The 23,519-nt window shown below is 41.4% G+C and overlaps 1 protein-coding gene across 2 annotated transcripts in view; it reads right to left on the minus strand.

The window, feature by feature from the left end:
- BCKDHB (branched chain keto acid dehydrogenase E1 subunit beta) overlaps nucleotides 1-23,519 on the minus strand; it is a 262,858-nt gene that overhangs the window by 157,365 nt on the left and 81,974 nt on the right. For both annotated transcript variants that reach the window (XM_075597957.1, XM_075597956.1), the window contains exon 4: nucleotides 312-445. In XM_075597957.1, the coding sequence (XP_075454072.1) occupies nucleotides 312-445 (134 nt within the window). The remainder of the gene's footprint in view (nucleotides 1-311; nucleotides 446-23,519) is intronic.

The following is a 23,519-nucleotide window of genomic DNA, read 5'->3' on the forward strand; positions in this document are numbered from 1 at the left end:
AACTTGACGTTAAAAAAAAAATATGCAAACTGCCTTTCAAATAAATTATATAGCAGTGTGGTTTTTATACAACTCCACCCCCCACAGATTATTAATTATTTTTAAGAATAAACACTGACACAATAACCAGTTTATAAAAAATAAAAAAAACAAGTGCAAGCCTAATAAACTGACTTGAAAGTATGTATGCAGATTTTTGTGAGAAAAACAGAGGAGGTCTAAAAATAAAAATGTGCTTCCTGCTTCAAATTTGAGTAAATACATTAAAAAAAACATGTCACCTCTGTATTCCATAAACAGGCTGTACAAACCTGATCGAATGCTGGAAATATGTAATCTGCAAACTGGATTTCTGCAATAGAGGTAGCGCCAGCAGCTGCAACTCCAATGCCAAATCCAACAATTCCTTGTTCACACAAGGGTGTGTTGAAAACCCTGTCTTTACCTGGAAAACAAATTAAATAATTTACATACTACCTGCTCAAGTTAAATAATAAAATCTACTTGGATTTAAGCCAAAATATGAATCATTACCGGCAGGCGGAAACCCACCTCTTACAAACATACACAAAATCAAGATCCGAAACAGTGTGGTTGTTGTAACTCTTAGTATGTCCTTCAGTGTTGGGAGTCCTGCCACATACAGTACTGTTGTTTAATGCACTGTAGGCAACACCAGCACAGAAAGAGAAAACATGCATGCATCTGATGCTACAGAAAGGCATATATAAATATATGTAAATGCACACTAAACACTTGAAAAAAACAAACAGCATTCTAGAAATGGCAGCCACTTGTATATCCATTATTCAAGACTCAGAAATGTGTGCTGAATTTCCATTTTGTAAGAGACTAGCAGGTGTGCTGCAAAAATGATTATGCATTCTAAACATATATATCAGCACAGGTTCAGAGTTGTATTTAGTAAGCAATCTTCTGCAATAATGCATCTTTTCCAGTGTTGACAGACCTGTTGGGGTTCCTGACGAGTGCAGTATACCCAGAGGGTCCAACTAATACATTGTAATTGGGTCCTTCTTTAAAGTGAGATCATTTATTTGTAGCTATAGCCCATTATGTTGGGAAACTTCTGTTTTTGGTAGGGTTTCTATTATACTTTGGGATTCATTTGATTTATTTTTTTTAATGACCTTCTCTAGTGCAATCCCTCAGTTATATGGCAGTTTTCTATAGCAGTTTAACAAAGGTTTCATAATTCAAGATTTGTTTAAATCGCTTTCCAACTATTTCCAATGATGCTGGAAATAATGTCGACCATTTTTAAAGCTGCAGTTCAAGCTGCCGTTAAAAATAATTTATATATATATATATATATATATACAGGCATACCCCGCATTAACATACGCAATGGGACCGGAGCATGTATGTAAAGCGAAAATGTACTTAAAGTGAAGCACTCCCTTTTTCCCACTTATCGATGCATGTACTGTACTGAAATCGTCATAAACGTGCATAACTGATGTAAATAACACATGTGTAACAGGCTCTATAGTCTCCCCGCTTGCGCACAGCTTCGGTACAGGTAGGGAGCCGGTATTGCTGTTCAGGACGTGATGACAGGCGTATGCGTGAGATGCCATTTGCCTATTGAGCGATATGTACTTACTCGCGAGTGTACTTAAAGTGAGTGTCCTTAAACCGGGGTATGCCTGTATATATATGTATATATATATATATATATATATATATATATATATATATATATATATATATATAGTGTTCGACAAACCTATACATTTGCTCGCCCTGGGCGAGTGGATTTAACCCCCGGGCGAGTAAATATTGGCCCAAGTAGCACACGTTTGGTACTAGGTGGCGAATAGATTTTTTTTGTGTGGCGAGTAGATTTTTTGGTGATTTGTCAACCACTGTATATATAGATATATATATCTATATATACATATATTTCCCATTCATTATGTGCATCAATACAATCTGCACAATGAGACAAGTGATTAGCTAAGCTGCAGATCGATCTGTTCTCCTGTAATCAATCGCTTGCTTATAGGTATTTAATTCAGTTCTTGCACAGCATTTTAGGCAATGTAGTTCCTAGAATATGATTGACTGGGCTACAATTGATGCACTGCTAGAGAGGAGAATATGATTGACTAGATACAATTGGTGCACTGCTAGAGAGAGGGCGGGTCTCAAGAGCCAGAGCCTATCAGAAGGGGAAGGGGGTTGTCACTTTGGAAATGCTTCCTACTGTACATTAGAAACATTAAAAAGGTCTTAAAAACCTTTTTGTTTAATTGTTTAAATGCTACAAGTATTTTCTCATAGTACAGAACTGATTTATTAAAAAAAAAAAACACATATGATATTGCTTGAACTGCTACTTTAAGAGTCTCTTTAAATTTTATTTGACACAGTCAGTTCTCCAAACCAGAAAACAAAGCCAGCTTCTTTCTGTGAAGTGAGCGAGTAGGATATAAAAAAGGAAAAGTAGAAGGAAAATATTTTGGGGGGGATTGCATAGCCTGTAATGGTAACTCATCACATAGCCTTAACTTGCAGAGGACCATACCTTCCAAATATCTGTTTTTGATGGCACGTTCTGTATATCAGCTTCTTTTTGTGTGGTCAAGTGCTGTCATAGTTGGGCAAATTTATAGGAAAACAGATTTCACACTATGGAAATGTTGAACAATTATCTAATTTCTTAAGACCACAGAGCAAACCAGAAGAGCCAAGTTTATTAATGTTTAATCCCAACCTAATATCACCTGCTACATTAGGTTGCTTTAGATGTTATATCCGTTTCATAAAACAGTGAAAACTACAGTATGGAGAATTATTTAAAAAAAAAAAACAGTGATCCTATATTTATTTCCAGTTTTATTTTAACATAAAAATCTTGATAATTGGTAAGATGATGGGGTACCCTAGCAATCAGAACATCTCAATAGGGGTGCCCTGTGGGAGGGGGGGGGGGCACACTTGAGAAACGCTGCTCTAAGCTGCACACCTATTAGGGGTTCTCCAGATCAGTACTGATCACTTGAACATTTCTTTAGAATACATCTATGTGCACATTGTTATAATGGATATATTGGAGAAATTACAGTGTATTGAGATTCCCCAGTACTCTCTACTGTAGCTTCTATACATTTTTTGGGCGTCACAAAATAACAATGTAGAGAAAACTATTGTGCTGCTTTTATTCAGACGCAACAAGATCAGGAAGTATTAGGGAGGCATCTGAAGGCAGAGTGTGCCATGTTTACAAAGCAGCGCTACTCCAAAGACACTTACCAGGACGGCTTAGTAAATAGTAAGTGAGTGATAGGGTTGTGGGGTATGTTCTTCATTGAAAGTGTCTTACGGAGAAGCCCTTCGTAAACATGGCCCTGTATAAAACCTGTTTCTTCCAGTGCCACAAATGACATCGCACATCCAAGTATACATACTCGGCCCAGGTCATGAAAGGAAAGGATAACACATCTTTGTTTCATTTCTTTTATTTTTAACGCTACCTTCAAAAAGAACCGAATATTTCAGGACAATATAACTTTTAAAGGGAACACGGATTTACTTTAGAGGATAGATCTACCTTGCTAAAAAGGTTTCAAGTATCTTGTTGTTACAGTCAATTCCTAATTATTTCTGGTTTCCAAACCTCCAATGTACTTTATGTGCTTCCTTCCTACACCAAATACTGCTTTCTCTCTTCACAATAATGGAAACTTCAACCTACCATAGGGTTTCCTATTATCTTTGGCAAACAAACTCCTTTATAGAATTCAAGGCAACACATGGTCTTGATTATATTTCAACAAAAGCAAAAAAAAATGTCATTAAGAAGCCCGCACTTTGAATATTAACAGTTCTTGTTGCTATACTAAAAGCAACATTTCTTCCACTCTCTAAAGCAGTAGTGAAAGTGCCATGATACTGGAAACGGCCAACATCTACTTTTCAAATAATACATTAAAATGGTGCGCTCCTACAGAATCGTAAGGTGTAAGCCTATAAAAGTGTGTGGGAGGCCGTAGACCCCTCTCACAAGTGCTTTAAATACTGTCCTGCCCGTACTGTTTGCCGTTCATCAGACACCACCATTTTCCCCCTATATTTTATCATCTTCCAAGTTAGGCCTTCTTTTCAGGTTGATCGCCCAGGACAAAACCCTCCATCTGCCCTAATATTCTATCTGTAGAGTGCGGACGCACGCACACACACTGTACTGAGTATTCTAACATAACTGAGAATATTATAGCTCTACAAAACGCTTATAGAAGACGTTCATTTATTTGGAAAATGTTTTACAAGGAAGTAATACATTAAGAGTTACCTTTCGTTTTCAAGTATGTCCTGGTATTTAAGTATTCATGGCTGTTATTGTGAAGGGGAAGGGAGCGAGGAGCGTCAGGCTAACTGTCCCGGCCACAGCAGCAAAGGAGCTACAGTGGCTGAAACCGGAAGTTAGGATCGACCGCTAATCGGAAGCAACTACCGGGTGCAGCTGGGTAGCCAGACTCATTTCTCTGACGGGCCCACGAAGCTCAACACGGTTGTATCTACTGGCGCCAATTAAGATATATACTGCAAAAGGATATAAGAAAACCAAGCCTGTTGGCTGTAGACACGAAACTCCTCACGTTGTGCTTAAAGAAAAGAAAAAGCACAACACATAGCGTAATACTGTGACTATAAGCGGACAACACTTAACAACATGTAACAGCTGAAAAATAAATTGGTGAAATCTCAATATTAAAACATTTAATAACAATTATAAATAATATATATTACACACGGACATTTAATAAACAAATAATGCGATAAAAATAGAAGCACTCTGCACCGCCGATGGAGATAGTAGCAATGCCTACTCACCAGATGGAATGAGTAAGTAGGCGGTGGATAATTTTGAGAGTATCCCCTCTCGTTTGTAAAGCTGCTCTCTGCTGGCTGGCGTCTCTGGGACCGTAAGTGTGGAGATCTTGGTACGGTGCCTTCCGCGACTCACTTGGGAAGACGCCCAGGAGGTGATGAACAGCAACAGCTGATTCAATACGCCGTCGACATCAGCAGGAAAACCAGTTAGCAGCAAACGCAGATTCAGCAGCAGCAGCTGATGCAGCACGCCGTCGGTGTCAGCGGGCTGGCTGGTCTGCTGCAAGCGCAGATGGAACTGAGCGTGGGGATACAATCTCCAAAGTGTAGAGTGCTAAAACGCCACCCTACGCGTTTCGAAAGGCTCTCTGCTTTCTTCCTCAGGGGTATATAAAATATGGAGTCCAACATAGTCCCTTAAATACAAAATCTGTGATTTACAGGGATTGATTTCACCTGCAGTCCAAAAGCACTTGTGCAATAGGTGTAATGAGGAAGTCCTTAGACATAGTAATTCTGTCACCTGTGCTTTGAAAATGTTCATATAAAGTGCTACTGCAAGTAGTTATAATCAGCTGTTACATTTAACAAACAATTGAAACATACATTACTCATATTAACATACAACAATTAACATATATAAAATAAGAGGATAATAATAGGCTTATGTGTGTGTGAATATACTCTATTCTACTAAATAATTAAAGGAGATGTTTAAATCTAACCTATTCGTGACCTATTAAATTATAAGTGAATTAATGATATATTATATATTCTAAGTGTATTGTCTAAGTGATTATGTTATTAAATAATAAACTATGTGAATATTTATATATATTGATTATTTAAAGTGCTCATATTCTTTTATTATACTAAAAGTCAAGTATTTGAGGAGTACTATAATATTAATATATGAACTTTATGGGCTGGATTATCTAATGGATAATCTGATCATTAACCTACCAAAAAGGATTTTAAATCAAATTCTACATTTAGGCCCATTGGGGATAGAGTACGTAATTCATAAATCCAATAGGATTCTCTTCTCCCCAATAGGCTTAAAGTATTTCCTCCTCTCCAATGTGGAGTGATACACTCGATGGCCACACATTTTAGACCCTTAGGATCTTGATTGTGCACTCGAAGAAAATGATTAGAAACATTGTGTGTAACTAAACCAGTTTTAATATTATATATATGTTCATACAAACGTCTTTTAATAGCTCTAGAGGTCATACCCACATACTGCAGACCACATGGACATTCAAGCAAATAAATAACGAAAGAACTGTTGCATGTAATATGTTGCTTAATTTTATAACTTTTTTGAGATTTGTTTGAAATGAAATCAGATTTCTTAGTGCTATATTTACATGCGGTACATTTGTTACAGGGGAAATATCCTGCACAGGGTACCATTTTTCTATGAGTAGGTTGCAGCGGTGGACAGCTAGGTGCCAGTCTCTGACCTATATTTGGAGCTTTAGTAAAAATAATATGTGGATAATCGGGTAAAATGCCCTCTAGATCTTTATCCTTTTTTAATATTGGCCAATATTTTTTAAGAGTTTTACGTATACTAGGAGCCATCTGGTTAAATTGAGTAACAAATGACAAATTTCCTGATGTATTAATATTTTTATTTTTATTTTTGTATTGTAAGAGACTGGTCCTGTCCATCGCTGCAACCTCAGCAATGGTTGTGTCTAAATCAAGCGGGGGATATTTCCTCTCCAGAAATTTTTTCTTAAGATCTGCTGCCTGGGTTTTGAATGTGTCTGGATGGGAGCTGTTTCTTTTTAGTCGAATGAACTGTCCCTTAGGAATATTTTTGACCCATGTGGGATTATGGTGACTTTGTGCATGTAAATAATTGTTTGACTGAACCGGTTTAAAATACGTGCTGGTGTGAATGCAATTATTTTTAATAGTTAACTCTAAATCTAAAAATTGTATTTTGTTAGGGCTTGTGATGAATGTGAATTTTAAATTATTATTATTATTATTCATGTATAATTGAAACTGTGATAACTGTGCTTGTGTACCTGACCAAATAAAAATGATATCATCTATGTAGCGCCGCCACAGTACCAAGTTTGCACTATAGGGACAACTGGACCATATATGTTGTTCCTCCCAGTTGCCCATAATTATGGGCAACTGGGAGGAACAACATATATGGTCCAGTTGTCCCTATAGTGCAAACTTGGTACTGTGGCGGCGCTACATAGATGATATCATTTTTATTTGGTCAGGTACACAAGCACAGTTATCACAGTTTCAATTATACATGAATAATAATAATAATAATTTAAAATTCACATTCATCACAAGCCCTAACAAAATACAATTTTTAGATTTAGAGTTAACTATTAAAAATAATTGCATTCACACCAGCACGTATTTTAAACCGGTTCAGTCAAACAATTATTTACATGCACAAAGTCACCATAATCCCACATGGGTCAAAAATATTCCTAAGGGACAGTTCATTCGACTAAAAAGAAACAGCTCCCATCCAGACACATTCAAAACCCAGGCAGCAGATCTTAAGAAAAAATTTCTGGAGAGGAAATATCCCCCGCTTGATTTAGACACAACCATTGCTGAGGTTGCAGCGATGGACAGGACCAGTCTCTTACAATACAAAAATAAAAATAAAAATATTAATACATCAGGAAATTTGTCATTTGTTACTCAATTTAACCAGATGACTCCTAGTATACGTAAAACTCTTAAAAAATATTGGCCAATATTAAAAAAGGATAAAGATCTAGAGGGCATTTTACCCGATTATCCACATATTATTTTTACTAAAGCTCCAAATATAGGTCAGAGACTGGCACCTAGCTGTCCACCGCTGCAACCTACTCATAGAAAAATGGTACCCTGTGCGGGATATTTCCCCTGTAACAAATGTACCGCATGTAAATATAGCACTAAGAAATCTGATTTCATTTCAAACAAATCTCAAAAAAGTTATAAAATTAAGCAACATATTACATGCAACAGTTCTTTCGTTATTTATTTGCTTGAATGTCCATGTGGTCTGCAGTATGTGGGTATGACCTCTAGAGCTATTAAAAGACGTTTGTATGAACATATATATAATATTAAAACTGGTTTAGTTACACACAATGTTTCTAATCATTTTCTTCGAGTGCACAATCAAGATCCTAAGGGTCTAAAATGTGTGGCCATCGAGTGTATCACTCCACATTGGAGAGGAGGAAATACTTTAAGCCTATTGGGGAGAAGAGAATCCTATTGGATTTATGAATTACGTACTCTATCCCCAATGGGCCTAAATGTAGAATTTGATTTAAAATCCTTTTTGGTAGGTTAATGATCAGATTATCCATTAGATAATCCAGCCCATAAAGTTCATATATTAATATTATAGTACTCCTCAAATACTTGACTTTTAGTATAATAAAAGAATATGAGCACTTTAAATAATCAATATATATAAATATTCACATAGTTTATTATTTAATAACATAATCACTTAGACAATACACTTAGAATATATAATATATCATTAATTCACTTATAATTTAATAGGTCACGAATAGGTTAGATTTAAACATCTCCTTTAATTATTTAGTAGAATAGAGTATATTCACACACACATAAGCCTATTATTATCCTCTTATTTTATATATGTTAATTGTTGTATGTTAATATGAGTAATGTATGTTTCAATTGTTTGTTAAATGTAACAGCTGATTATAACTACTTGCAGTAGCACTTTATATGAACATTTTCAAAGCACAGGTGACAGAATTACTATGTCTAAGGACTTCCTCATTACACCTATTGCACAAGTGCTTTTGGACTGCAGGTGAAATCAATCCCTGTAAATCACAGATTTTGTATTTAAGGGACTATGTTGGACTCCATATTTTATATACCCCTGAGGAAGAAAGCAGAGAGCCTTTCGAAACGCGTAGGGTGGCGTTTTAGCACTCTACACTTTGGAGATTGTATCCCCACGCTCAGTTCCATCTGCGCTTGCAGCAGACCAGCCAGCCCGCTGACACCGACGGCGTGCTGCATCAGCTGCTGCTGCTGAATCTGCGTTTGCTGCTAACTGGTTTTCCTGCTGATGTCGACGGCGTATTGAATCAGCTGTTGCTGTTCATCACCTCCTGGGCGTCTTCCCAAGTGAGTCGCGGAAGGCACCGTACCAAGATCTCCACACTTACGGTCCCAGAGACGCCAGCCAGCAGAGAGCAGCTTTACAAACGAGAGGGGATACTCTCAAAATTATCCACCGCCTACTTACTCATTCCATCTGGTGAGTAGGCATTGCTACTATCTCCATCGGCGGTGCAGAGTGCTTCTATTTTTATCGCATTATTTGTTTATTAAATGTCCGTGTGTAATATATATTATTTATAATTGTTATTAAATGTTTTAATATTGAGATTTCACCAATTTATTTTTCAGCTGTTACATGTTGTTAAGTGTTGTCCGCTTATAGTCACAGTATTACGCTATGTGTTGTGCTTTTTCTTTTCTTTAAGCACAACGTGAGGAGTTTCGTGTCTACAGCCAACAGGCTTGGTTTTCTTATATCCTTTTGCAGTATATATCTTAATTGGCGCCAGTAGATACTTTCCCTTTCCATACTATAGTTCTGACCAGGGGGTCAGTTTTTTGTATCTTGGGCAGCCCCTTATGCATGTTTGGTCATTTATACATAAGGTAATATATACTCTGTCATACTATTGTGGGTAGCGCTGCCTGTTTTGTTGTTTTTATCAACACGGTTGTAACTACATCCATTCAGATTGCATATAAGGCCACGTCCAGGGTTCCGGCGGGCGTGCTGAGGCTCAGGGAAAGCGGGTGCATTCCCTGGCCTTAGACAGCGCGCCATCAAGGGGCGTGTCGGGGGCGGGCCAGTGACGTCACGGAGCTGGTTCGCCCTCATTGGGAGAACCGCTCACGTGACCGGCCCTGCGCTCTGGCAAGCACGTGATTTAAAAAATTACCTAAGACCTATGCTTCTGCGCGCTTGCGGAAGCATAGGCGAGCCCCTACTAAAGCCGCTCTCATTGCGGCTGTAGGGGCTCACAGGTAAGTGCAAGCGCGCCTCAGCACAGCTCAGCGTTGACCATGCACGAGGCCTTACAGTGGTGCGCAAACTTTTTGAGCTGCGGCAACTTTCCTGGTAGCCGCAGCATTCGCGCCCACCCCCCCCCCCCACTCTCCCAATGGCATGGCGTCCAATGACATCACGTGACCCCACCACGTCAGTTGACGTCCGTCGCCGAAGACCCAGCTGGCAGCAGGTAAGTGAGTTACAGAGGCCTCACGCCTCCCCCGGCATTTAATTTAAATGCCGTGGGGAAGAGCGCGGGGCCTCTGTAATCGCCTGCGCCCCCCTAGAAATTCTTCAGCCGCCCCTGGGGGGTGCGCCCCTCAGTTTGCGCACCACTGGCACATAACATAACATGGAAAAATCCCCACGCCGTACACTGAATGTTGTAATATCCCCATGTGTGCCGGCCCGTGATATTCAGCAAACCTCATTAGGGCAAAAACATATGATAGAAAACTGCTTTTTTGCAAAAGGCGCTAAAAGGAAAAAAAAAACATTTTAAATTTGTTAGTGTATTTTGATAATTAAATATTCACCTATCACTATCAGTGTTACTGCTATTGTGCCTTTGTACATGGGGGTAGCAGGAACAAACATGCAACAAAGACATACGGTTTGGCCACTTATTGGTCTCAAATGCAAATCCACCCGTCACTGCTTGGTTGCCCACATAATCCAAGAAACAAAGCAAGCAGCTCACAACTCAAAGGCAACCCGCTTGATGTTCTAAAATGTATGTTTATAACATTGATGTAGGTGTTTAGTAAAGGACACATGCTGCAGAGAGCAGATTTATTGGGTTTATGGTAGAGGAAAAATGACATTTCATAATGAATAGCCGTCTGTGAGTACGTTTTGCTGGCTGTGCACTTCTTTAATCCAGGCTGTGCTAAATAGCGGTGTAATACGGCAGGCATATGCTTATAGAGGACCACGTTATAATGGACATGACATAAAAGGTGACATTGTGTGCTCATTTGAATGTCATTTCCCAGAATCCCTTGCTGCAGTGGAAGCACTGTATACTAAGATCACGATGAAAAGCAGGGTTGCAGACCAGTTTGAGACAATGTGATATATAGTGATATTTTTATTGAATGAATGTTACAGATGCAAGGAACTCTTCCTACCAGGTCAGGCCTAATTAACCTCCAACCATAAAGTATTCTCTCCAACTCTACACATTTGAAATATAGCCATACTTAACCAAGTACAGCTGTCACTGTGCTAAATACTCATTGCATATCAATATGCACGGAGAAGACATCTTGACCTAGTCCCCTATCTAAAAGCTTGGACAAAAATGACAATAGGCAAGAGAACTGCAGCTATGTTCTCCAACTAAAATGCAGTCCTAGTCCTTACAAATGATATGAGGGGAGGGGGGGGGGGGCATCTTATCCGATAGTCACCACTTACATGGGAGGACACCTCTGATAGAAACAAATCAAAATATAAAGAAAAATATGTCATTAAGAAGGTTATAGGACTACATTATACAAATATCTTTACCTTACAGATCCCAATTCAAAAAGTCTGGGTGCAGTTATTTTCATACTTCCTCCATTGCTTTTCAATATCAGCAAATATATACACTGAACAGTTCCATTTTAACATGATTCTATATGTAGACCTCCAATCCCTCAGGGTCCTGCAACATATCAGCTTTGCATGTCCCTTTATCCCAGGAGGCGTTAAATGTAAAATAAATCCTGCTTGGGTTTCGGACATTTATTACAGTGGTTGTGAATTGTTTTTACACGGATCATTCTCTGGGATTGCTTCGCACACAGTACAAGCGACACCGTGTTCTCTCTCCACAAGAGTCGACCACAGAACAATCAATTTGTCCCGGCAGGAAGAGCAAGAAGGAAACTAATAGGAAACATCTTGAAGTTTTCAAACAAGTATTCACCACTACATTTTTCATTCAAACCTACAAAATGAAGCTGCAAAGCAGTGTTATAAAAATGTTAAACTTGCTTTTTTGTACTCACCGCCAATACATTTAAACACATCTTTAAGTTTCTCAGCCAATAGAGGAACACCCCTCTAACAGGAAATTAATGTTTTCGCAGTCAAAAAGTATAGCACAAATGAAAACATTTGTGGGCATGCCATTCCCTAGTGCAGGGGAGCGCAAACTTTTCCCTGCGCCCCCCTGCCGGCACTTCCCCTCTCCCTGTGCCCCCCCCCCCCCCCCTCTTACCTTTGCTTCGGCAGCTGCATCATGTCACGTTGCCATGGCGACGCATATAAGAAGCCGCCGGAGCCAAGGTAAGTAATGTTTACAGAGGCCTTCGCTGCTCCCCCGGAACTTAATTTAAGTGCCTTCGGGAAGTGCGCGGGGCCTCTGAAAAACCCTGCGCCCCCCTCGCCTCCCAGTTTGCGCACTGCTGCCCTCGTGTATAATCATTGCCATGTCAAGTCATTGCCATGTCATTTTCACCAAGAACACAATGACCACCAAAATATTCCAAGTGAACAAACTAAAGAGCACGTTGCTATAAAGAATTTGCATTGCTGGAATAGGCGATGCAAGAGAGAAAAACATGGGCAGTTCTAAAATGTTTTTGAGAAACACACAAGAACATTAACTACTGGAAACAGTTAATGTGCTTTGCTTTTCTATTTTCCCGAATGAAACATAGAATGTAAATTTAAGGCAGCAAACTGGTAGCAGAGGGCCTCTTGGAGCAGATCAGTCGCTTAATTATCACAGGGATCAGAGTACAAATTAAATTTACTAGCAAAGTCCCAGTGAAAACAGAAGGCACCAATTGCAGAAGCAAAATCAGCAAGGGTAACGCAGCGCATCACTGGATCAGATGCCTCATTAATTCGCCAGCTGGAGGTCATGCTGATTTCCCATTTTGCCTGGAGTTTGGCTCTATCTGGTACCAGATCTGTGCGTTTCTGGAAACAAGAAATAAATGGTTCTGCCTCAAGGACAATCCGGTTTAGGCTGGAGAAAACAAAAACATGCATATAGAAATCCCACAATTCAGGGGAATGGTTTCTTTCCTTTGAGTGCTGTAATGCTGGTTACAGGAGAGTGAAGGAGCCATTCCTGTTCCACAGTGATTGGGTGTGTAGTTCTCTTATAGTCCTGTAGCAGGGAGGCGGTAATGGGTGTAGTGGCGAGAAGCACAGCACACGTGACCACCCCAGACATGCGCATTGAAAATCATGACTGAGGGCAGATGGATATGGGCAGCACACTGCCTTACTGCCTGAGGACGTCTTTGCGCATGTGCGGGGGGGAGGAGGGGCGTCCGAGTGACGCCATGACGTTGGCGACAGCAATCGGAGACCTAGAGGCCTTGTTTGGTGTCCATGGGCATCACGCGACACGGGCCCACCTCACGCAGGTACCTGGCGCACTAATGATTGCTAGAGCGCGGATGATCATTTGCGGAGGTAAGCCAGATAGTACACTGACGTCATAACGTGGAGGCTGGGGCCATCAGGCAGATTTTCAGTGATTGAAAGAAAAAAAATCCGCAGAAGTCCGCAGCTGAAAGGAATTTACAAATCCGCAACGGTTTCCGATATCTGGGAAAATGTTGTCCAGTCAGGAAATGCCCCTCTCCTGGTTGGGTCTGCAATAAATGCGAGTTATGCAACGGTCTTAGTACAGCCAAAAACAGGTTTCCTTTAGTTGTACTGCTAATCTCTGATGCCAGGATAATTAAAAAACGTGTTTTGCTGCTTTCTCCATTTGCAAAAGTAGTTTCGCTTCCTCAATCAGATATTTGGTGGTTTATAGCGTATCCCTACAAAACATTTTTTTTTTACTTATACCTTCACTATTGATGATATAACCCCATTTGGGATGACCATAATAATAATAACAATAAATAAAAGTGTGTACACACACACACACACACACACACACAGAGATACAACTGAAGTACATACTGTAATGACCTACTAATTAGCTGAATACAGCAACAAAGTATAGATGATTCACAATGTAACACTTTATGACTAATCCTAAATGTGGCAAATCCACACTCCAAATGTTTTTCTTGACATAGAAATGATAAAATGATGTACCTAAAACAAATGACCCTTAAAATGAAAAATATAATTCCTTCATAAATATAATAAAACATTACGCTGGCAGCTTAAAGCACTTATGCTGGGCATCAGCAACAGCACAATATTATTAATGCCTCGCTGACTGCAAGCGGTGCTTAAAAAGAAAAATCGAGCCCATTAATTTAGGCTGTAATGTTTAGCTGCAAATCCAGGGCACTTCCTCCCATCACCTTTAACCAGTTAACAGAAGCTTATGAAATGTCAAGGCTAGAGAGGCCAAAAGCAGTCAGATTTTGATACCTCTTCATTTGCATGTTAATAAGATTTTTTTTTATAGCAAAAAGGATCTTGTCTCATTGCCTGAGTCGACAGCACAGCTGAAACCAAGGACACACAGATTCTCCACATCGAGTCTTGACTACAGGTGAAAGCACAGGGCCACGTTATATAAAACCACCTGCGTCACTAACAGAGGAAGACGTCACGGTGCTGTCAATTTCAATTAACCTGCCTAGCTTTATAAATAGTCTCGGCTCCAACATCAGTAATAACTGGTGCCCGTTCCCCCAACAAGTTGAGAAAATAGCCTTGCAGACTAAAAGCTATACAAAACAAATACAGGCATATTTAAAAAAAAATTTACATTGAACAAAAAGAAAAACACTGGCTTTCATGTGACACTATGAAGTTTTGTGATAAAAGGGAAACCGTGGGCGATTACTTGTGCTGCCGTTACCTGTACATTCACAGGAGGCCTGAGCCTCCGCTCCTGGGAGCCTGGGGTGAGCCCTCTCTCTCTCTTTGTGCAGCGCTTCCACCTACGAGGGATAGCAGCGTTGGTGGGATGATTTCTCATAGAATTCAATACACTCAGTAATAGCAATACCACACTATATATATAACTCGGTTTTATTGTAACCCCACATTATGCAACAACACAATAACACACTGATACAATACCACAATACCCCTGTGCGTCTTCCCCAAAGTACTGCGGTGAAGTCTCCAGCCGGAGGGTTCCACTTCTCTGCTGCCATGTGCAGCTCCTGTCCCAGGCCACCGGCCACCACGTGGACATCCGTCCACCAGCGTGGTAGTGCAGCGGTAGTACTACAATGGGGAGGGTCCCTATCTGGGGCCTTCCCCACAATACGGATCTATTGTTGACTAGGGCCTAACTGGGGCCTAGGAGGCAGGCTACAATCCCCCCTCCACCCCCCCCCCAAGGATTCTGGGACTCGTAGTCCCGTTACAGTCCATGCGGAGCCATTCCAAAAAGGCCACCGCACTGCAAACACAGCACATTCGTGATTTGACACAAAATGGCCGCCCCCACAACCTCCTTGGTCTCCCAGCGGTCCGCACACCACAAACGAGAACTAGACAGCGAGGCTGAGGTGGGGACATATATAAATCACCACCCTACATCCGCGGGGACAGCTCCGGAGTGCAGAGTCAGGGTCATGTAGCCGGGTCAGGGTAGGAGAGTGTAGGTAGGTCGTGGTACTTGCCGGTGTCCGAAGTTGGAGAGAGAAGAGTGGTCGTGATCCGTAGCCGAGGTCGAGGAGAGAGTCCAAAAACAACCCGATGTCCAGAGATATAGAAGAGAGAAGTCCAGGTACAAGCAGAGGTCACAATGAAGATCAACGAAGGCACACTAACAGGCAACGATCAGTGCAGCAAGCACAGTACACAAACCAAGGTTTATGCTCAGCAATCAGCAGAGGGCTGATTGGGCATAAAAAGGGACAAGAGCCAATGGGAAGGCATCAGGAGCAGTGATGTCACACATAGGTAGAACGCTGATAGGATGAGCCTGGATGGAGAACAGGTGAGACACAGCTGAGGTTGATTCCAGCATTACCCGGCGCGCAACGTGCGCACACGAGGCGCGCAAGAGGTGTGGCGACCCAGTCGCCGGCGAGATAGATCGCCGTGGTGACGTCAGGCAGCCGAGAACCCGGAATCTCGTTACTGGTGCTGTGCTTGCGCACAACCGGGACTCCGTGCGCGTCCCCGTCAGCGGTGCGTGACACGTCCGGAGGAAAGAGCCTAGCCGTGGTCCTTACACCAGCTGAGTAGCGCAGAAGTTACCCCTCAACGGAGGTAAGGAGCCGGACTGACAGAGATACACACGCTAGAAAATGAGAGATGGTTTTAAAATATGCTGAACAATAATCTGGAGATGCTGGCATAATGGTAATAAAGACCCGGTTGAAAAAAGTCAATACACAAAATGATTAAAAATAATAATCATTGGAGAGTAGTACATTCAAGGAGCAAGCACCTTTACAAAATTAAATAAAATACATACATTTTTACCCAGGATTGAAACAGGGGGTCTCCGGAGCTGAATCCTAATCAATCAAGCTCCGGGGGACCCCATGCTTCCGGAGATACTTACCTCCCGCGGACAAATGGGAAGCCAAACCTGATGACTTCAAAGGTTTCCTATTGGGCCATCATATCGTGAACCCTGGTAACTGAGCGTAAACCGGCACCCATTATGGAGGTATCTCCGGAAGCAGGGGGTCCAAGGAGCCAAAATTGACGGGACTACGCTCCAAAAAAACCCTGGTTCAATCAAAAGGTTATAAAAAAAAAAAAAAAATGGACTTCAAAAGTAGCACGATTGCCACGTTAAGTTCTTCCCTATTGCTATGCTTATGATCTTTCTTTGAGTGGAGGGTCACCTCCGTATAACCACTCCAGTCTCATCACAATAAGCACCATAGCTCTATTGTTAACCTCAAGGCCCCAAAATAAAAAACGGGGTAACTGAAATACAATAATGATTGATTGAAATAAGACCTGAGATGTCTTGCTGAGGTTGTAAAGATGACCCATTTAATCTTGCAACATATGCTGAAAAATCAGCAATGGCTGGAAGAGCTCTTTTATAATGGAACTAGGTGGCTATCCAAATAGTGAAGGCATGGAAAGCACAAAAGCACCTGAATGGTGACCATACATATATACATACATACATACATACATACATACAATGCAGAGATGCACAACGGAAATAGGTAAATGGAACTAAGGAGCCTCTATGCTCTTGCTGGCATATCATTTGTTTTTAGAATGGTTGTATGTAAGAGTAACAGTGAGGTCAACAAACATTACAGATGTAAACTGCACGTAGGAGAGGAAGAATTAGCGGTCTAAACAGAGGTGACATGCCTGAATTTTAAGCTTTGGTGTCATCTAAAACATTTGTGTCCAGTGGAAACAAGAGGATGCATACATTTCTCCTCAGTCTTAAAAAATATATATGTTTACTGTAATTTGATTTTCCTGGAATCTGTTTATGGCAGTGAAATTAGGGAGTAGCTGTGCCCTTTTAAGCCCAATACACTATAAAAACAAATAAAGACTTCTGCAGGTGGTCCATAAAGGATGCCTCAGCTAACATGCAGAGAGACGGTCTTCGGATTTCGTCGAGCAGAAAATAGAATTTTATTTCTAAAATGTTTTACCAGGAAGTAAATACATTGAGAGTTACCTCTCGTTTTCAAGTATGTCCTGGGCACAGAGTTATGATGGCAAATACATGGTTTCATTAAGAGAACAGGGTTATACAGAATGATTGAAACAACAAAAAGGGAAGGGGAAAATACCCACCTTCATAAATGGATTCCAGGAAAAAAAATTACGGTTAGCAGACTATAAATATTCTCCTTTTCGGTTCCTGGCGGTAATATTACACACAAAAAAAAAATAGGATCAGCCGTCCCATAAAACAGGGGTGAACAAACTTTTCAGTTTGCGTCCCCCTGCTCACCTTGTCTCTGGCATCAAATGACGCCACAGGGTTACGTGATGTCACCATCATAACACGATGTCACGTGACACAAGGTAAGGGAAGTTACAGAGGCCTCGCGCGATCCCCCGGCATTTAAATGCCTTGGAAGAGCACAGGGCCTCTGTAAAAGCCACGTAAACCCTTCCCCCCCTCCCCCCCCCCCCCCGGAAAATCTTGTGCGCCCCCCAGTTTACGCACCCCTGCAATAAAATATGCTCTCTAACCACCATGCTAATACTCACCAAGACATTTGAGGCAGTGACCTGCTTATTGCCTCCTCTTCATAATGCTTCCACAGTCAGCCCTGGTAGTTGGGGGCCCGAATAGCTACTGTACCTAATGATGCGACATCAGGGGGGGAGAGAGACTGAACTCCCCCCAGTTGAACTACCAAGAGGCAATTCCGAGTGTAGCCAAAAAACAACAAACCTATTCTGCTGTAGGACAGAAAAAGACTGCAGGAGAGGAGCCTTTTATGGACACCTGTAGACATTTTGTTTCTGTCTCACTCAGTCTAAAAGGACAGAGCTCCCCCTGGTATCACAGCCATGAACAGTGACCTGGCAATTGTATACATTTTTTAAAGAAAATCACTGTAACGTTACGTTATCTTTATTAATATTCAGAAATGTTTTCTGGACTTATTTCACACATCACGCTAGCAAGAAATATATCATCTTATATGAAAGGCATTTTTAAACCCCCTAAAATCTAAAAGGACACAATCCTATATCTGATGCGCTCTAGAGCAGCGGTTCGCAAACTGGGGGGTGCGCGAGCGGTTGCAGAGGTCCCGCACCCTTCCCAAAGCATTTAAATTAAATGCTGGGGGACCGCACCAGGCCTCTGCAACCTCTACTTACCGGGATTCATCCGGCTTCAGGATGCGTTACCATGGCAATGCGGTGTCAAATGACGCTGTGGGGTCATGTGACGTCACAGTTGCCTTGGTAACGCGACGTCACACGACCCCGCAGCGTCATTTGACGCTGCGCAAGGTAAGAGGGGGGGAGCACAACGGAGGAGAGCAGGCAGCAAAAAAAAGTTTGCACGCCCCTGCTCTAGAGCACTGACAAAAAATATTGTACAATGAAATGCATCCTCATCATGCCCCTCTGCATATCAAAATACTCATGTCAAATTTCCATTAGGTGGATCTAATTATTTTACTCCCCCTTTGATGAGCAAAATAAATTAAAAGATGTATTGATGTATATGTATATATGAAAGTATTATTGATTACTATGACTCCTGTCAAAATAGAATCCAATTAGGAGCAGGATGTAAAGGAGCTTTTTATTTATTGACAGAAAATAAAACCAATACATAATTCATAGTGTGCGTGTACTGTTGGAATGTCTGCTCTGACAGGACAGTATAAGTCAAGCACCTTCCAAGAAAAGAAGATGGACTGCATAATATTTTTTCAGCCTTAACTATTCCTCAAGTTTCTAACTATATGGCGAGAATTCCTTTTCCATGCCAGTTCCCCATGGCCTTTGCACTTCCATAATTTATTATTGACAAGCAAGCGCTAGTGATCTGGAGAAATGCTTGCTAGAATGTCTGTCTCTTCTCCGAGGATGCACAGATTTAAACTGATACTGCTCAAACTTTCGAAGAATCCCAATTTGTTTTGGCTTAAATTCAACCTGGCTGTCTAAAGACAGAGATGGTCTTTGTCTGCTCCATAAAACACTGGAAAACTTCTCTGCAGAGTACAGAGTAATCATGAAACCCGATAAGATTATATATATTAAAAAAGTTGTGTATGCCTGCGACTGCACAAGAGGCTCTAAATCAATATACAGACTATGCAGCCGTTTAGTAATAACGGTAAATACTTTCCATGTGTACCTGTAGTACAAATTGATTAATTTTTGGAACCAACCCCCTGTACTAGGAAAAGATTTGTGAAGTCCCAAGTCCAAAAACATGTAAATGTACTTAATTTTAGTTTTCAACTAGAAAGCGCACATATTGAAGCAATAGTGTAAACAAACACTATTTCATTTATTGCTTGAATATTTCTGTATAAAATGGAGTCAAAGCAAAATGAGCTGTTTCAGTAAACAAAATACAATTATTGAGTATAATAAGTAAGATGCATCACAGAGTTCCCTACTGGTAAAATAACAACTGTAAAAAATAATTAAATATATAAATAATGAATGCTCAAGATGGTGTCTCTAATTCCCACCCTAAAATACAATAAATAAGGAAGGAGAAATAAAAAGTCCAAAACAAATCCAAGGCACGAACATGTTCAAAAAGGTATATTGAATTCAATACAACATTACAGTGAGTTCACAGTACAAGACTAAATGATCACAATAGTATACATACTGTATGTGTGTATAGAAAAATACATTATATATGTAACCTGCCTCCCCTTTCAATGGTGTTACCAGGTTGCTGTAAGGGGTTAATAACAGATTAGCATATTCTGGGCCCCATACTGATGTCACAGGGGGGGTATATAGGATAGGCGGAAGGTTCTGGAAGATAGGTTCCCAGAAGACAAAAGGAGAGGAGCCTTGGGAGTGTAGATCGGGATGATGCTCATGAAGTAATAGTGAAAATCAATCATTATTATGTTAAAGATCGGGACAGTGCCCTTATAGAGGGAATCCCAATTACAGTATATGGCCAAAGGAACTAAGAAGGTATCCCATACGGATAAAAAGACACTCCACAGCAGGGAGAGTGCAAAAGGTTCCTCGGGTGTCAGCGGAACCAGCTCTACAGGCAGATCCATCTAAGTATTCTCCCCAATCAGAAGGGAAGTGGCAGTTCCCAATCAAGAATGGAGTATAATAAGTGTTACCGGCTCAGAATCGGCTTTGATCCCTGTAAAGGCCCACGGTAAACGGGGTAGAACAGATACTGTACAACATTGTCTAGCATGTGTGATGTGTCCCTGTGCCTGAGGACGTGAGTTGTACAACAAAAGTTCCTGGCACCCATCATTGTCACTCTTGCTATCTCATCGCCCAGCCGCCTGAATCCAGCAGCCTGAATCAAGGTACCCTATGCTGAGTAGCCAATTCAGCGCACTGATGTAAACTCCCTAGGAGCTGGGCATGGAGGGTTACATATACCGTCAATGGGGGTTATTCATTAAACCACAACAGTATTGATCGTGTCACTATAGCAAGGAAACTTCCATTGACCTAAATAAGCCTTTCCATGCAATAGTGCCCCGATCGTTATCAGTTTAAAGAAAAACCTCCATTGTGCAGTAAACAAAAATCTATATCTATAAGTCTCAAATAATGTTTGTGTGTGTGTATGTCTTCCCCCCGTGTTATTGGCCCTGTGTTCCCCCTGTGTCATTGGCCACGGCGCACCCCCCCCCCCCTCACATTGCAAGGACCATCTCACTTGCAATTGGAACCTAAGGAGAACAACTTGGCGAACCCACACTCCTCACCCCCCACACACCTCCGCCGCTCCTTGGCGCCGTTCTCACCTCTCCCCCACCACCAACCCCCCTCCCTCCGGTCACGCCACTACCACGCAGGCCTCACCTCTCCCCCACCAACCCCCCTCCCTCCGGTCACTCCACTCCCACCCGCCGCTCCTCGGCGCTGTCCTCACCTCGCCACCACCAACCCCCCTCCCTCCGGTCACTCCACTAACAGACGCTGCAGCCACCACCCCAAGGCGACACCTCACACTACATCACTGCCACTACCAAGTAAGAACAGTCATCTAACTATGCTGACATGACGTTTCACGACCTACTAAACAACAACTTGTGTGGGGGGGGGGGGTGAAAAGTGTGTGTGTGTAGGGGGGGGACAGTGTGTGTGTGTGTGGGGGGGGGGGCAGTGTGTGTGTGGGGGGGACAGTGTGTGTGTGGGGGGACGACAGTGTGTGTGTGGGGGGGGACAGTGTGTGTGTGGGGGGGGACAGCGTGTGTGTGTGTGGGGGGGGGCGACAGTGTGTGTGTGTGGTGGGAAGGACAGTGTGCGTGTGTGGGGGGGGGGAGGGGGACAGTGTGTGTGTGGGGGGACGACAGTGTGTGTGGGGGACCCTGTGTGTGTGTAGAACACTGTAGGGGGGGGGGAACGGAGCTGCGAAGGGGGGGAACACAAACAGAGAGGGGGGAGCGGAGAAACAGACAGGGGGAGTGGAGAGAGAGGGGGGAGCGGGAAATTGTCCTCCCGGGCAACGCCGGGTCTCAGCTAGTATTTACTAAATTATGACAAACATTAAATAATTTGCATTGCATCTTTAACACAAATGTTAAAAAAAAAACTGATCAAAATACGTAATTAATACCATGTCCTGTTACACTTAGTCTGATTTTATATTTTTATTTTATTTATTTCGGGGGGGGCTACAATTTTAGGAAATGTAGTATAGCAAATGTTAGTGACGTGATTTACATGTACTTTTATATCTATTGTTTTTATAGAGCAATGATGGATGCAAAATGATGCAATTCTACAATACAAGCACAATCAATTCCTAGGGCACCTGGACATAAAAAGGTTTATTTCAGGTGACAGTGTCGGAGGTTCTCCAATGCCATAATATGCTTTCAAGGTTTCAAAGTCCATTGCCTTCAGAGAGCAGGTTTTACCAATACTCTGAAGAATGCTTTCATGGGAGTCTTTATAAATTAGTGGCATACAGTATTATATTAAACTAGGGTTGGGATAACAGTTAATTGGCCTCTTCCTGCAGCCTTGTCAAATACTGGCAAGTATTAAAGCAAACCAAGAATTCCCAAATGTAGGGCAGCAGCTTAATATTTTTTATTCTCTCCTATAGATGCTATGTGCCTGTGTTTAGATAAATCCTATTAGTTATTTTGCAATTGTTCGTTTTCTATAAATGGGGAAGTACACAGTTGCAGACCTGTCAGAGACATGCAAATGCACCCAAAGTGAAATTTGTATTTACTGTACAGTGAAGGGTGCGTCACTTTTTATTTAACCCACCATAATTTTATTTATTTATTTTTAATGGTCCAGTTATACCCACGTACTAGCTACACATTGAATAATAGCCAGCAACAAATCTCGCACTGATAAGACCCAAAACGTTGAAATAATGTAGCTGTCCGATTAGATTTACTGGCTATGCACTTCAACCCAGGCTGTGATGAAAAGCTGTGTAATATGTAAGGAACAAGCTTATAGAGGTCCATGTTAAAATCGACGAGAAGTGGCAGACTGTGCTCATTAGCAAGTCATTACCCACAATCCCTGGCTGCAGTGAAAGAAAGCGAGATTTAGGAAAGACATGGTTGCAGGCCTGTCTGAAATACAAATGGACCACAAGGGGTATTTTTATTTACAGTTCATCCATGTATTTTTTGCACGTTGTAGCATCTTCGGGAGTTATGAGTGACTAATTTACCCAACAGATTATTATTTATTTATTTATTTATTTAAACAGGTCAATTGAATGATCCACTATAAACCAATGTGTAACTTAAGAATGCTATTACCTCAATGTAGATGCAAGACTTGGATCATGCATCTTACTTTACTTCTATTGCAATGCTAGTGGCGGCCAGCAGTGAAGGAGTGCTGGACCATTTCCTCTTACTAGAAAATAAGAATATTGAATGGATCATACTGTACCATGTTTTGGTTGCACATTGTTTACTATTCTGTGATTTAAATGTCTATTATGTATGTATGTCTATTTATATAGCGCCATTAATGTGCATAGCGCTTCACA

Source organism: Ascaphus truei, chromosome 4, assembly GCF_040206685.1.
Source record: "Ascaphus truei isolate aAscTru1 chromosome 4, aAscTru1.hap1, whole genome shotgun sequence".
NCBI lineage: Eukaryota > Metazoa > Chordata > Amphibia > Anura > Ascaphidae > Ascaphus > Ascaphus truei.